The following is a 14,955-nucleotide window of genomic DNA, read 5'->3' on the forward strand; positions in this document are numbered from 1 at the left end:
TTGTTAAGTACTTCGGTTGATGTCACCAGAGCAAAAGCTGTGACTCAATAACTTGCAACAGAACAAACGGATTATTTTCTGTTCATCAAAAAGAAGTGTGCAAAAAAAAAAAACAATGCTGAAATGTCTGGAGCATTGCCGAAGTATGGTATTATGTTGTATAGCGGGTGAAGGCAATGGTTGTATTTAGATGCAGCAAGATCAACCGTCAATAATTTTGCATGAGGAGCAATTATTGTTGTGGAATATATCAAATTATACTTCGAAATAAAGCCTCCTCTTTCCTTCGTGCAGCTTGACAATGACGCACATGCCACAACGGCGTTGCATCGTCTCCCACGTGGCAAACCCCGCGCAACGGTTCTCGGCACAGGGAATTGGGAATTGTATGCATTATGAAATAGTTGAATATAGCGTGGATCTGATACAGGAGGCAGATGGGGTAGAATGCAGTCACAGATATGTTCAATTACTTATGTTGCTAAAACTAATGGAGCAAAGCCCCCTGTCTCGGAATAAGACTCTAATGGACCAAAAGTCCATTCCAAGCAAAATCATCATATCAAAATTCGCCCAAGCTCCCAATTCACCGAACCAAGTCCCAAACTCCGCGATAGTCATCCGGAAGAACAAAATGGACGCTATCCCAAATCAATTATCGGATCTTCCAGAAACCCATGACCCGTCCCAAACTCAGCTGTACATGAATGGAAAAAGCGCCGTTGTATCTTTCAAAATTTTTCAACCAGGAGACCCAGATAAGTATCCATTACAAAACCTGGCTTAACTGGCTCATCGCACCAGCGGCATTTTCCTCGGCCCAAGAGCCCCAAAGAGCCTCTTTACCTCGGATCTTAAGCGGGGCACCAATGGACTTCGAGCCCTGCTCCACCTTGACAGCATCCTTAGTGGCAAGTACCAGAACCTCAAAGAACATCTTGGTGGCATCAGCTTTGCTGGAGCGCTGCTCGGGAAGAAGATCTTGGAAAACAACGGCTTTCTTTTGTTGTGTAGCAGAGTCACCGAGACGCTCTCGTAGAATGTGAACAGCGTGCTTGGTGCCCAGAGAAACAGGCTCGGTGTCCACGGGGCGAATAGTATCCTCTAGATCCTCCGAGGACTGATCCATAATACCATCGTCATCACTCATGGGCAGATCCATATTACCATCATCAGCGGGGAAGTCGATTTCGGATCGTTGGTGCATATTGAGGTCCAGGCCAATTCCTTCGTCCAAAGGAGCAATAGCTTCGTCATCACCAAGATCCAGAGCGGGAATATCGGCAGCAGGAACATCCATGTCAGAAATTCCGCTGTCACGCTTTCGCTTAAGTTCACCAGCCTTCTTGACGGATTCCAAAGACAGGAGCCCACGCAATTCAGGGGCCCAGCCGCGTCCGCGCTCCTCGCCAAAGATGCTCGACACAAAATCACCAGTCTGTTGCCGGGTCATCAGAGTGAGCATGACAGGGTCCCGAGGCAGAAATGTCGACCGCTTCAGGATACCAGAGCGATCCTTGTCCAGGGCCCTGTACTGGGCGTTGGAGAACTGAGGTTCAGCATCGCTTTCAATGAGCGGTTGGACCTTTTGACGCTTAGCTCGCTGGTTATGCTGGACAGCATGAGTACCAGCGTCAGCAGAATCTTCACGATTGAATTCCTCTTCCAGTTCGTGCATCTGAACGGACCCGGCGTCGGAAAGAGGGCTCTCGGTGTCGCGATTGAAACGGCTCTCTCCAGCGCGAGGGGTCATACCACCAAAATCATCATCGCCACCAAGATCCAGCACGCCGTCATCAAGAAGATCGTTAACATTTTCGTTGTCTTGCGCGCTGTCATCAAGCTTATCGAGAGGAACACCATCATCTCCGAAGTCCAAGCCCAAGTCGTCAATATCATTAAGTTTTCCGGACTCAGGGCTGTACAAGTCCAATTCAACGGGACGAGCGGGAGGGGCATCACGACCAATTTCCATTGAAGTGTCATCACCGATATCGAGATCAATCAAGGAGGCATCCTGGAGACGAGCGGGTTCCTGGGAAACCGAGCGACGGAAGCTGCTATCAGACAAGAGCTGGCTTCCAAAATCCATTGAGCCGGGGTGTTTGCCCTCAGGCTCCAAATTCAAATTTTGCGGGAATAACAGAGATGCATCTAGATTACTGAAAAGGTCGGACTCAGTCAACACATCAGGGAGTGTGATACCCCCCGGTGCAACCACGGTGGATGTCAAGTCATTGTTATTTGTGAGACGAAAAGCCTGAAGAGATGCTTCGTTAGGAATATATGCAAAAAAGCCAAAGCCAATCAACCTCTGACGACATACCATTTTGATCTTCATCAATGCTTCATTGCAATCATCGAGTAGGTAACGCGCCTTGCGACTGTAGATACGTACAACACCCAATAGCAGCTGACCGCTTAGTCGCAGTGCCATAGGTGCCTGGCCTTGGTCGACAATCGCGCTGACGCTGCTTTCAATATCGGATTGGAGAATATGCGATTTGGACAATTTGCGCTCGATGTTGGCCGATAGCCAGACACGAGCCAACGGCCCTGTCTTGGACAGGAGGGTCTCGGAATAGAACATGGCGCGTGCTGGTAAACCGTATATCTATACACAGACAGGCAATGCTCCAGGTGGTGGAGAGATCAAGCCCGCCTGGCGCGGGGTGTGGGTGCAGCAGGGGTTGACGCGCTGAAGCCAGCAAAACAATGGCTTGGATGGATTGCGTGGCGCCCCTGATCCAAGAAGGGGTTAAAAAAAAAGCGTGTCTGAGTTGCGACAAATCGAGTCCAAGACTAGAAATCACGTCGCGTTGAAGTCACGTCCAAGATGGGGCGCGAGGGATAAGTTGGCTGAGAAACCGAGAAGAACGAGGGATGCGCGTCGGTGGGAATCAGGCGTCGAGTCAGGTGAGCCCAGCCTTTTTGGGCATGGAATCGAGGGGGCTGGGGAGGGGGTGCCTTGGAAACGAGGAATGTCCGGGCCTGATTGGCGCCTGATTGAAACCGATTCATTACATAAGGCGTTCTCAAACACGCCTGCTGACTACTCATTGTGCGCGCTAGTCCCAAGGCGGAACTTCCGGCCATATAGATAATCCGATAGCCCTAAACCATATTAGGTAAAGCATCATCATGGGACTTGGCCGCTTCCAGTGAACAATTCAACGCCTCAGGAAGTCCGCACTTTCGGTGAGGCTCCCAAGTTCCACCACGCTTTTGTTTCGCTGTTGCATAATTGTCTTTCAATTGCTTTCCTTTCGCTGGTGGTGGATTATTGACAGTCGTTGGTCTTTCCAAGTCCCACGCGGCCCCGGATCCTAATAGGTTCCATCGCCTGCCTAGCGCCCCGTCACAAAGCTGGTGCCAGATCGCATCTCAAGACCGCAACCCCAACCATCAATTCCTCTCTTGATGGGATGCAACACGCTCTAGATTAGGCTTGACGCGTTTTTCTTCTTCTTCACATCCCTTTTATCTCGTTTTTTGGTCAAAGCATGAGAAATGTCAAGGTCCGCGACACCTGCGTTGCCGCTGCATAATGCACCAAACTCCGAGTCTTTGCGACCCCCATCCTCAACTCCATTAGGGGCCCGGTCGGTCGCACCGTCGACAGTATGTTCTCAATGTCTCCGAAATACCCTCTTGTTCCTTATTATCTGTCTTCATAAAGCGCTTTTGATCTTGTGATCGTCCGCTAACTTCCCGGGTTGTTTCTCCAGAACTCGACCTCCACCTATTCATGGCTCGAACCTTACGAAACAGCTGAGCGATTGAATACGTCCCTAATTCATGGTCTGACACCTGCGGAGGCGGAAATTCGACTTGCCCGGGATGGCCCTAACGAGCTCCCCCATGAGGAGCCGGAGCCGTTGTGGCTACGTTTTCTAAAGCAGTTCAAGGAGACCTTGATCCTTCTCCTCCTCTCATCTGCTGGGATTTCATTTGTGATGGGCAATTACGACGACGCGGTTAGCATTACCCTTGCAGTGACAATCGTGGTGACCGTTGGCTTTGTCCAGGAGTATCGGTCGGAGAAATCTTTGGAGGCTCTGAATCGTCTTGTTCCACATTATGCCCACTTAATTCGTGATCTCCCATCGACAAACACTGCTGTGGATAATTCAATTCCTGAACCAAGTGAGGAGCTGGGTGGATTAAATAGCACAAGCCCCGGTGCAGCATCCGCAGCCATCAAAGCATCCACCACTGTCCCTGCCAGCGATCTAGTTCCCGGAGATTTGGTCCTCTTCTCGACCGGCGACCGCATCCCGGCCGATATCCGCATCACGGCCGCAACCGACCTTTCGATAGACGAGTCGAACCTGACTGGCGAAAATGAGCCGGTGGTCAAGTTTTCCGCAGCCCTTCACAGCCACAAGCACGGAGTTCACCAGGCGCCGAAAGTTGTTAGTCCCCCTCGCTCGCCCTTTTACGATGCCCCGGCCACTGGTGCTGTTGGGGCTGATGTTCGTCTGAATGAACAACACAACATTGCGTTTATGGGAACGCTGGTTCGATCTGGATATGGCCAAGGTATTGTTATATCCACAGGCGCAAAGACAGAGTTTGGGAGCATCTCAGCGTCACTCCAGGAAATTGAAAGCCCGCGAACGCCTCTCCAGCTTTCGATGGATCGATTGGGCCAAGAACTCAGCTATATCTCGTTTGGCGTTATCGGATTAATCGTGGTCATTGGCCTTTTACAAGGCCGTAAACTACTCGAAATGTTTACTATTGGAGTTTCTCTCGCTGTCGCCGCTATCCCAGAGGGTCTGCCTATTATTGTCACCGTCACCCTTGCCCTTGGCGTTTTGCGCATGGCGAAGAGAGGCGCGATCATGCGCAGACTTCCCAGTGTCGAAACCCTGGGCTCTGTGAATGTCGTTTGCAGTGACAAGACTGGCACTCTGACCCTTAACCATATGACAGTCACTAAAATGTGGCATTTTGATTCCAGTGAGCCTTTTGAGGTTCAACGAGACGTGACTTCCGTGCTGTCTCCCGGGCCCGCTGCCCGCACGATTCTTCGTGTTGGTAACATTGCGAACAATGCCAGACTGTCGCGCATGCATGCCAACTCGCCGGCCAGTGCCTCGTCCGCAGCAGTCTTATCTTCAACAGTTGATCGCGACTCGGCCGCCGTGAAGAGTCGCTGGGTTGGCCAGCCTACTGATGTTGCCATTTTGGATCTTTTGGACATCCTGGGAGAAGATGATGTCCGCGAGCGTATCAGTGCTCGTGTGTCTGAGACACCATTTAGCTCTGAACGTAAGTGGATGGGTGTTATTATTGGCAGTGGTAGCCCTGGCGATTCCGATGTTGCCTATATCAAAGGTGCCCTCGAGCAGGTTCTGGCTCGCTCCGATACTTATTTGACCAAAGATGGTCGTGAGGTCATTCTTGATGAACCTCGCCGAATGGTCATTCGAGAGGCCGCCGAGCAGATGGCCTCGGAAGGCCTTCGAGTTCTTGCCTTTTCTAGTGGTGCTGTCCGCGATGCCTCCCGGGGCATGAGAGGATTCGGCAGCCGCTCTGGCACCCCTTCGTCCAAATCCAGCAGCCCTGCCAACGATGATGATAGGTATAACGGATTGGTATTTGCCGGACTGGTGGGTATGAACGACCCCCCTCGACGAGATGTTCACAAATCTATTCGCCGTCTGATGGCTGGTGGGGTCCGAGTAATGATGATTACTGGCGATGCAGAGACAACTGCCGTGGCCATTGCCAAGAAACTGGGAATACCTGTCAACGAATCTGCAAATGCCCGATCTGTGCTCCGGGGTGACGAGATTGATCACATGAACACTGCCGAGCTCGCCCAGGCCATTTCGACCACCTCAATCTTTGCCCGCACAAGCCCCGATCATAAAATGAAGATCGTGCGTGCACTTCAATCTCGTGGAGATGTTGTTGCCATGACTGGTGATGGTGTGAATGATGCACCTGCATTGAAGAAAGCAGACATTGGCATTTCGATGGGCAAACTTGGCACTGATGTGGCTAAGGAGGCCGCTGATATGATTTTAACGGATGATGACTTCTCTACAATCCTCCGGGCGATTGAGCAGGGCAAGGGAATCTTCTATAATATTCAAAACTTCATTACATTTCAGCTCAGTACTAGTGTCGCCGCGTTGAGTCTTGTACTGCTGAGCACCACACTTGGGTTCAAGAATCCACTTAATGCCATGCAGATCCTGTGGATTAGTGAGTTCTACCGATTTTGACATTCCTCTCAAGATGCCTTTTGCTAACAAGCTTCAAAGACATTCTCATGGATGGTCCACCAGCCCAATCCCTAGGGGTTGAACCTGTCGACCCCTCGATCATGAACAGACCCCCGCGCCCTAAGCATGCGCGGGTACTCACGAAGCCCCTCATCCAACGAGTCCTCACATCAGCTATGATTATCATGCTCGGCACGCTTGCTATCTATATTCACGAGATGGGCGATGTGACCGATGGCCAGCCAATTGGCAAAAGGTCCCGCGTGGTCACCAAGCACGATACCACCATGACGTTTACCTGCTTCGTCCTCTTTGACATGTTCAATGCATTGACCTGCCGCAGCGAAAGCAAGTCTGTGCTGCGCGGCGAACTCCCACTGTTTGGAAATAAGATGTTTAATTACGCCGTCCTCGGCTCATTGGCTGGCCAGGCATGTGTCATTTATCTGCCCTTCCTGCAAAGCATTTTCCAGACCGAGCCCCTCAGCTTCGGATCGCTGCTCAAGCTAGTATGCCTTGCCAGCTCCGTTTTTTGGGTTGATGAGGGCCGCAAGTATTTCCATGCCTTCAATCGCCGGCGTGGTCTCGGAGCTGGATACAGTGTCAATGTCTAATGTGTTTTCTTTTCTGGGACGTTTGAGCCCGTGTTTTTAGATGGATTCCTGAGTGGATAGTGTAAACTATTTGATTGGATTAATATCCCTATACATAATAGAGCTGTTCTGCATATTCATTTCTGCTTTCTGTCTCCTTATTCGAACTTTGGTAGAATCGAAGAGACCTGACCCTAATGTCCTAATGGAATTCTTTCGAAATCTGACGAAGCAAACTTACTGTAGTATGCATATTGAGGTCCCGCGCATCTTGCACCCAAATTCCTCTCACTCATTTGCGATTTGGGGGAGCGATGCCCTCGCGACCGATTTGGCGATGTTTTTGATCTTTCAAATTAAACAGTTCAGGAACTCCCTGGAGACCTTTGAAAATCACCTCATTGGTAATAGCTTTCCGGCATACCAGTAGCCTAGCTGACATGTCCAACCAGGAATTGTTTGCTCCATCATTGAGTTGCTCCACCAGTGAGCATTAGTTGTGCAAATCATGATGTAGATTCTCAGCATTGGTTGCCTACGATCGCAAAATTGACAATCAATTGTCTCTAATGAGGTATCATTTCCTTTTTTTTAGAAATATTTGCTTTTTGGAGACAAGAACCCTGTTCGTTCAATTCTAGTTCTGTAATATTTAATCTGTTGCTAAATTTTCGAAGATCATAGAGATATATTTCAGCCATGCGCCGTCGCATACTTCAGACAATCAAGCCAACAATTGCCATTATAGTATATTATTCTTTCTCTCTTCAACCTCTCTTCTCGAATTTTTCGACTCCATTTATTACTATAAACTAAACACTATCCAAAATGCACTTGAGCTTGTCCATATACCTCCTTTCTATCCCCCACGCAAGTCGGCCTTCAATGGAACAAATTTGAAAAAACTTCTCAATTGATACTCTGCAGTAAACCTTGACTAAGATCATTTTGACCCCATTCTTCTACTAGGGCCACGGTATCGCCAACAAGATAGTCATAGTTTGTCCCAGTCGAGAAAAACATGGGTGAAAATGGCTTCGAGAAGCCACATCCTACTTGCGTCTCACCTTTGATGTTGATTCTAGGACCTTGTAACTCTGTAGTCGAGGTGCCTTTATCAATTCCGCGACTAATCCATTTTGGCGAAACGGATACACAATATATAATCACTACTGCTACGGGTCAATTCTTAACGAGACAGTTTCGAAGGGGACAGGATTGCAGAAATACGTTGGTTGGCTCGTGAGGGAGAAAACTTTGGCAGCTTGAGTGTATCTTTCTCAAAACATGAAACTCATCGCTACGGTCTTGACCTGCCAATATTTATGATCGATTGGCAGCTTATTGAAAACGAAAGGTTTGGTAGATTTCGGCTTGAGAACAAACGGATTTTGGGGTTTTCTAGGGTCGGCGGTGTTCTCTCCCAGACTCTTGCCAGTAGTTCGGACAGCCTTATGTATTCGTTCAGCAAACCTCTACCAACTATGGCTTGCTTAACTATCCGGCACTGTAATGTGAAAATTGGAAACCATTTGGTCTCCCAAGACATACAAGTCAAGGCCATGCCGAGCGTAACAATCAAGTGGTATTAAAGAGGTTATTTCATACCTTTCTAACAAAACACTAACCACCTGAAAAGCTGCCGAGCCTTTTTTCAAGAAGTCTACTTATGAAGCTGACAATAAAGATCCCGGTAAATGAAGCGACTTGGCAATATGCCCCTTGAAGGAGATCTTCAGCAGAATATCCACCGTTCCATTACAACCCTTGATTGGACCCCTTGCGTTCGCACCTCTTTTCAAAACACCACGGCCACCACCAACAACCTCACATCTGCACTGCTTTCCAACCGAGGCCAATAGCCACGATGTCGGGCTTCTCACCAGGCGAATCCCTGGGCCACATCATTGCCCACCTGGCGAATAAGATCCGTGACAGCGAGTACCCCCGCAACAACCGATTTGATAAATCGAATCGCTAACCTGGAATTCAATTAAGAAGCAGGACGAAGCGATACACTCGGTGATTCAGAGCATTCAGCTCACAAACACGACTGGAAACGTCTAATCCGGCCACGAATCAGACCTGGAAATCGAGGGAAAGGTGGACCAAGCCGCAGACTATCGGGCCAAACCATAGTCGCCTCGGAAAGTCGAAACGACCCTTGACGCTGAATTTGAAGACTCCAATCCCCCAGATCAACATGACATCCAACAACCCAGAGCTCAGGTCTCTTCATGAGAGACAGGGAAACGAGATTTGGCTGCGATGTTGATTGAGGGCGATATAGGAATGAGCGCTGATTTGAAGGTAGAGGAGGCTATCCTCTCGACCGCGGCGCCTGTACACCACATAGGATCGCGCTATCTCTTGATTTTTTGGCCTTTGTTGTTGATGTCTGGACACAATTGCCCACATTCATTTCCTGGTTTCTTTCCTGTTCCCCTTTTGTTATAAACATGATACACTAGGAAGGGCGAGTTTTCAAATTTGATGCTCAGTTGCATTACCATTCTTCTGCATGGGGCCAGAGAGTAAGCTTGATCATACGTACACCAATCACATTTCACTGGCAGGAGTGCTGTCTGTCAGTGGGGTGCGGGTTGGGACTTTCATGGGGTTAAAACCAGGGGCAGAGAGGCCCATGTGCCCCAACCTGCATATGATTAGCATAGCATGCACCTCGTGCATTATTTTCTCCGCTCGCCTCCTTCGGGGGCCACGTTGAAACTGTGTCAATCTTCTACTGTAGGACACTAGGGTCCACCAGGGTGATTAGTTTGGGCGAGATCGTCTTCCTGTGACGAGTTCACACAGCTAGTCGACGGCCTAATGCGCGGTTAAAATAGTGGCTGGTCCACGAGATAGGCGCTAGATTAGAGGGAAAGAAAGGGCAAAGGTCGAATGACGTATTGGGAAATAGACAGGGGGCCTTTCCCAGAAGCTCTCATTTCCGGAGGTGGAGGGTAATCTCAAGAATGAAGCGGCACACTGGATTTCTGACGCCTGATTGGAGACCATTTTGTGATTTGAAATTCAACACTGGCCGCAAGCAATAGAAGTTTACAGTTACAGGTGATGCATGGTCGAAGGCAACTCGTCTGGGGTGATCGGAGATGGATCCCGGGGCCAGTTGTATAGAATGGATACTACGGAGCTAGCGGCGGCGGCGGGGCTCAAAGCTCGGCTGGGCTCAAGTAATTTAGGGATAAGGGAAAGCAGCATCATAGAATCATCGATGGGCGTAGATCGAGTCATATAAATATGATATCCGATGGGATTTATAGGGGATCTAGTGGACTCATGATGAGTCGTGATGGTGGATATGGGTTTGAGAATATTAAAGTGAGGCTACGATAAGGCCCAGACCCTCCCACGGCAACGTCGGGCCCGGCCCCACGGGAGCGGGATCGATGACCAGCCCTCGTCGGCCAGTCGGAGGCTGTCTGATGTTCATCTTCGCCGAGATAGACTCTCATGGTAGGGGTTTCAGATGTTTTCTTTTCAGGATTTCGAGTTTGGCACTGGCTTGCTTTGCTTGCATCTCTTTCAACCATGTCCATCCTCAGTCTATTTCGGACCCATGCCGAGAGCAGCCCGAACTCGGGAGTGGTGGCAGGTCGTGGCAGGTGGTTTCCCTGAAGTTCCCGAGCCGGGAGAACCCGGCAGGGGCGAACAGGCTCTTATCTGGAGCCAATGGGGGACCGCCGAGGCGTTAACTTTTGGCATCGCCGCCCGCCCAGACGATCCAGACGATCGGGCGACTTGACCCCCGGCTAAGCCCAGCGCTAAACCCAACGCGGCGCCTGGACGGGGCCCACTTGGCGCCCTTGGTGGCAAGGCTTTATCTGCAGCCAATCACCGCCGGAAGATACCAGCGTCACTCGTCCAATTGCTCGTCGTGGATAGCGCGTTGTCTGTTAGCAAGACGTTTGAAGAATCGACCCTTTCGTGTCCCCCGATAAGCAGGCGGGAACCACTGAGGTCAGCCCAAATTACCCCCAACCGAGAAGATGGTCTCCCCCCAGACCGCCGGAAGCCCGCGAGCGTGGTGGTTGCTGATAAGCTAAACACCCTATCTCTAGCCTCTGCCAGCCAACGTGATGGTGGAGGAGCAGGGAGGAGCAGAGGGACGCATCGATAGGATTCCGTCCTCGCTAGCTAGTTTTGAGGGCCTAAGATTGAGGATATATAGAGAGGGTCCCCGCGTGTAGCGATGCAGAGAAATGGAGAACCTGTTCGCGTCTCTTCCCGGCCTCCCCAGGATGGGTTCCCCAGAGTCATGGCATCCCTGCCAATCCTGGAATAGTGGCTCCTCGTCACCGAAGATGGATTGGGAGATTTTTTTTTTGCTTGGCCCGGGACATGAAACGACCCATTCAAAGGGGGGGAAACGGAGAAGGAGGGTCCTTCTTAGCACCTCATGAGAAGTCGGGACTTTGGATCAGGCCTACGGAGTAGAGGGAACCCATCGCAAAACTATATTCCGTAGGCTTATCCAGGCCTGTCCCGAGAATTGCTGACTGTACCCCGACTAGGAGGACAAGCGTGGGAAGATCCATGGGCGAAGGCAAAAAAAGGCGTCTTTACCGTCGCCACAGTAAGTGGTTTTTCTGGCGGCCATCGGAGCCGGATAAGCAGGGCGAATTTCTCATGATGATGCGCGAGGGATTGGGGACGGGCCTCAATTTATCGTTCGTTTTCATTTCTAGCTGATAGAGTGACTTCTTTTTTCCATAGGGTGCTTAGAGGGAGCAATAGAAGAATCTATTTTATTCCTACTCTGCCTCCTCTTCTCCATCTCCTACACTCCTGCTGTTCCGGGCGACCAGTTCCGGGGGGGCTTTATCGTGATTGGACCCGCCGGCGGATTATGCCATTGCTATTGTCATCGCCCATCGAACTAATCTCGAGCGCCAAAAACACCCTGGAAAAAAAACCCACGCGATTGAATTCCACCTAACCGCGCCTCCCCCGGTTTATTGCGTCTGCACGGAATTGATTTTTCTCCGGCCAAGACCTCCTTCAGCTCGTTTTCCCGGCTTTTTTGCTTTTTTCCTGCTGGGCCCAACGTGGTCCGATTTCAGGCCTCGGTGGAGCCTGTCGATCCGACTTATCGTCTTGGTTTCCTCTCCGCAACGCTTCCAGAAATCGAACCAAGCCGTATATTATCTTCCCTGGATCCCCCCTCCCTCTCGTGGCAAAACTTCCTTTTCTCCACCTCCCCGATCCCGGCCTCTTCAAGCTCTCTTCCCGCCGGCCCTCCAGAACTTCATACCTGCAACAACACCTCTTCTGCACCACCCCGACCTTCAACCCTTCCAACCCTTCTTCCTCTACCCTCCCAACTTCTTTCTCACCCGTCACCCGTCGAGACGCCTCCGGGTTCCCTTCTACGACGTCCTCGAGCTCGGTTGAGCTCTGCCAACGGCGTCAACCATGTCGTCGTTTAACGGGAAGACCGACTACGCGCCGGACTATGCGTCCTACAACTGGATTGGAGCGCCCTCCAACTACGAAAAGCTCACCACCAACGTTGATCTGGGCGGCAATTCTCGTATGTAGCGGCCCCCCTTCCTCTTTCCCCCAACCAACAAAAGATCCCCTCCGCCATCCCCCTCCCGGCCCCCCCATCCTCCTCCCACATTCTCCAGTTGGCGTGTTGCGATGGGCTTACAATCAATTGGTTAACAGGCACTGAAAATGTGAACAAATGGTTTCAATCTGGTGACCAGGCCTACATCATCGTGGCTTCCGCCATGGTCTTGGTGATGATTCCCGGCCTGGGCTTTCTGTACTCCGGCCTAGCCCGCCGTAAGTCCGCCCTCAGCATGATTTGGGCCTGTATGGCGTCCATGTCGGTTATCACCTTCCAATGGTACTTCTGGGGCTATTCGCTAGCCTTCTCCCCGACCGCGACCAACGGCTATATTGGAAACCTGCGCAACTTTGGACTCATGAAGACTCTGGCCGATCCCAGTCCCGGTTCACCATTGATTCCGAATTTGCTGTTTGCCTTTTATGAGATGCAGTTCTGCGCTGTCACCGCGGCCATTGTAATGGGAGCGGTCGCGGAGCGCGGTCGTTTGCTTCCGGCCATGGTCTTCACCTTTATCTGGGCTACCATCGTCTACTGTCCACTCGCGTATTGGGCATGGAACGCCAACGGCTGGGCCTACAAGTACGGTGTGATGGACTATGCCGGCGGAGGTCCCGTCGAAATTGGCTCCGGCTTCACCGCGCTCGCATACTCTATGGTCCTGGGTCGTCGCCAGGAGCGCATGATGCTCAACTTCCGCCCACACAACGTCTCGCTCATCCTGCTCGGTACCGTGTTCCTGTGGTTTGGCTGGCTCGGATTCAATGGCGGCTCCGCTTTCGGTGCCAATCTCCGCGCGACTATGGCTTCATGGAACACCAACCTGACAGCCGCCTTTGGTGCCATTACCTGGGTTTTGCTGGATTGGCGGTTGGCGCGCAAGTGGTCGATGGTCGGCTGGTGTTCCGGCACCATTTCGGGACTGGTCGCAGCCACTCCCGCCTCGGGTTTCATTAGCCCGTGGGCGAGTGTCATTCTGGGAGTCGTGACTGGTATTGTGTGCAATTACTCCACCAAGATCAAGTACTGGATCCGCATTGATGACTCCATGGATGTGTTGGCTGAGCACGGTATCGCCGGCATCGTCGGCCTGATCTTCAATGCGCTGTTCGGTGACGACGCCATCGTTGGCCTGGACGGCGTCAACACGGGCACTGGCGTCGGCGGCTGGGTCATCCACAACTATAAGCAGCTTTATATTCAAATCGCCTATATTGTCGCGACCGCCGCCTACTCGTTCGTCATGTCTGCCATTATCGCCTACGCCATCAACGCTATCCCGGGCCTGAACCTGCGCGCCTCGGAGGAGGCCGAGCTTCTCGGTATGGATGACGACCAGCTTGGCGAATTTGCCTACGACTACGTCGAGGTCCGCCGCGACTACCTGGCCTGGACCCCGCAAAAGCACGACCAGCTCGAAGATGGCCATCAGATTCCCGCCGCCGAGCGCTACGGTATCGGTGAGCACTCGGAAATGATGCTTGAGGGCCATGCACCCAACGGTGAGATCAGCCAGAGCTCGCGCGGCGGCAGCGAGGGCGACATGACGATCCAAGAAGGGAAAATCCCCCCTGCACCACGCCAGGTCGCCGAGGCAAACCCCCCGCACACCCATCCAGAGCCTCCGATCCCCGAGCCGGTCGTGCTGCAACCTGTCAACGAGAAGAGGAACGATTAGACGCTTCGTCCTAGAGATCTCCTTTTCCACCTTCCGTCTTCCTGTCTATCCATCCAGCCAGCGATGATTTCTCTTTCGCATTGTTCGATATCCCTCTGAGCGTATTTCTGCTTTCGTCCGCTTTTTTTTTTTTTTTGCACCAAAAGGCCTGGGGCCTTTGGTGATTTTCTGTTTTGTCTTCTTTCACTTCATTTCTCCCACGGCTGACCTTCCCCTCCTCTTGCATCCCATGTATAACCTACCTTGAAATCCATACCTCTTGTCACCGTCTATCTGGTATTAACCATACCGCTTCCTCCGCCAACCTTCTCTCTCCACCATCCTCCACATCACACCTCCCAACCTCTCATTAGGTCGCCGGGGAAAGAAGAAGAAAAAGCATCATCTCATACCTGCTTTGACTGCATGGGTGTTTTCTACCTTCCTCCCCCTATCGGATCTTGACCGGCGTTTGCATGTTATCTGTTTCCCCTAGTTGTCTCCTTGTGTCGGTCCGGGCTGGGTGTACATATTTTTCTCTTCTTCTTTTTTATATTGTGTCGTTACTTGTTCAGACTCATTGTCTGCCGTCGACTTGCAGAACTGAGCATATGTTGTGCCTTGTTTCGTGCAGTATAGAGAATTGTGATTCCGTCTTAGACTTCTTACTTTCCTGTGTTGATGCATTTCCTCGTACAGCAAACAGCATAGAGATACGGTTCAATTCAAGATGGTGTAGATTTAGGAAGGAAATAGTATGTCCCGGACATGCAATTGATACCACCTGTCTATCTAGTACTTGGGGGGCGCTGGCTATTCTGAATCAAGACTTGCGAGGAACACATGAGGTCTCTTGAAGTGTATATA

General features: G+C 51.1%; 3 protein-coding genes across 3 annotated transcripts; 2 read left to right on the forward strand and 1 right to left on the reverse strand.

Moving 5' to 3' along the window:
• Nucleotides 1–769: 769 nt before the first annotated feature.
• Nucleotides 770–2,590, reverse strand: N7462_011593 (kleisin alpha; the record flags this gene model as incomplete). The annotated part of the gene is made up of 1 exon (XM_057083307.1): nucleotides 770–2,590. One exon carries the CDS (start codon nucleotides 2,588–2,590, stop codon nucleotides 770–772), a length of 1,821 nt encoding a protein of 606 aa, XP_056927720.1.
• Nucleotides 2,591–3,510: 920 nt separating this feature from the next.
• Nucleotides 3,511–6,853, forward strand: pmr1 (Ca(2+)/Mn(2+)-transporting P-type ATPase PMR1; the record flags this gene model as incomplete). The annotated part of the gene is made up of 3 exons (XM_057083308.1): nucleotides 3,511–3,621; nucleotides 3,729–6,219; nucleotides 6,279–6,853. The coding sequence occupies 3 exons, from the start codon at nucleotides 3,511–3,513 to the stop codon at nucleotides 6,851–6,853; spliced, it is 3,177 nt and encodes a 1,058-aa protein (XP_056927721.1).
• Nucleotides 6,854–12,271: 5,418 nt separating this feature from the next.
• On the forward strand, nucleotides 12,272–14,109 carry N7462_011595 (ammonium transporter; the record flags this gene model as incomplete). Its single annotated transcript, XM_057083309.1, has 2 exons — nucleotides 12,272–12,389; nucleotides 12,527–14,109. The coding sequence occupies 2 exons, from the start codon at nucleotides 12,272–12,274 to the stop codon at nucleotides 14,107–14,109; spliced, it is 1,701 nt and encodes a 566-aa protein (XP_056927722.1).
• Between the last annotated feature and the right edge of the window lie 846 nt (nucleotides 14,110–14,955).

The sequence above is a fragment of the Penicillium macrosclerotiorum genome, assembly GCF_028827735.1.
Source record: "Penicillium macrosclerotiorum strain IBT 26536 chromosome Unknown utg000014l_segment0_segment0, whole genome shotgun sequence".
NCBI lineage: Eukaryota > Fungi > Ascomycota > Eurotiomycetes > Eurotiales > Aspergillaceae > Penicillium > Penicillium macrosclerotiorum.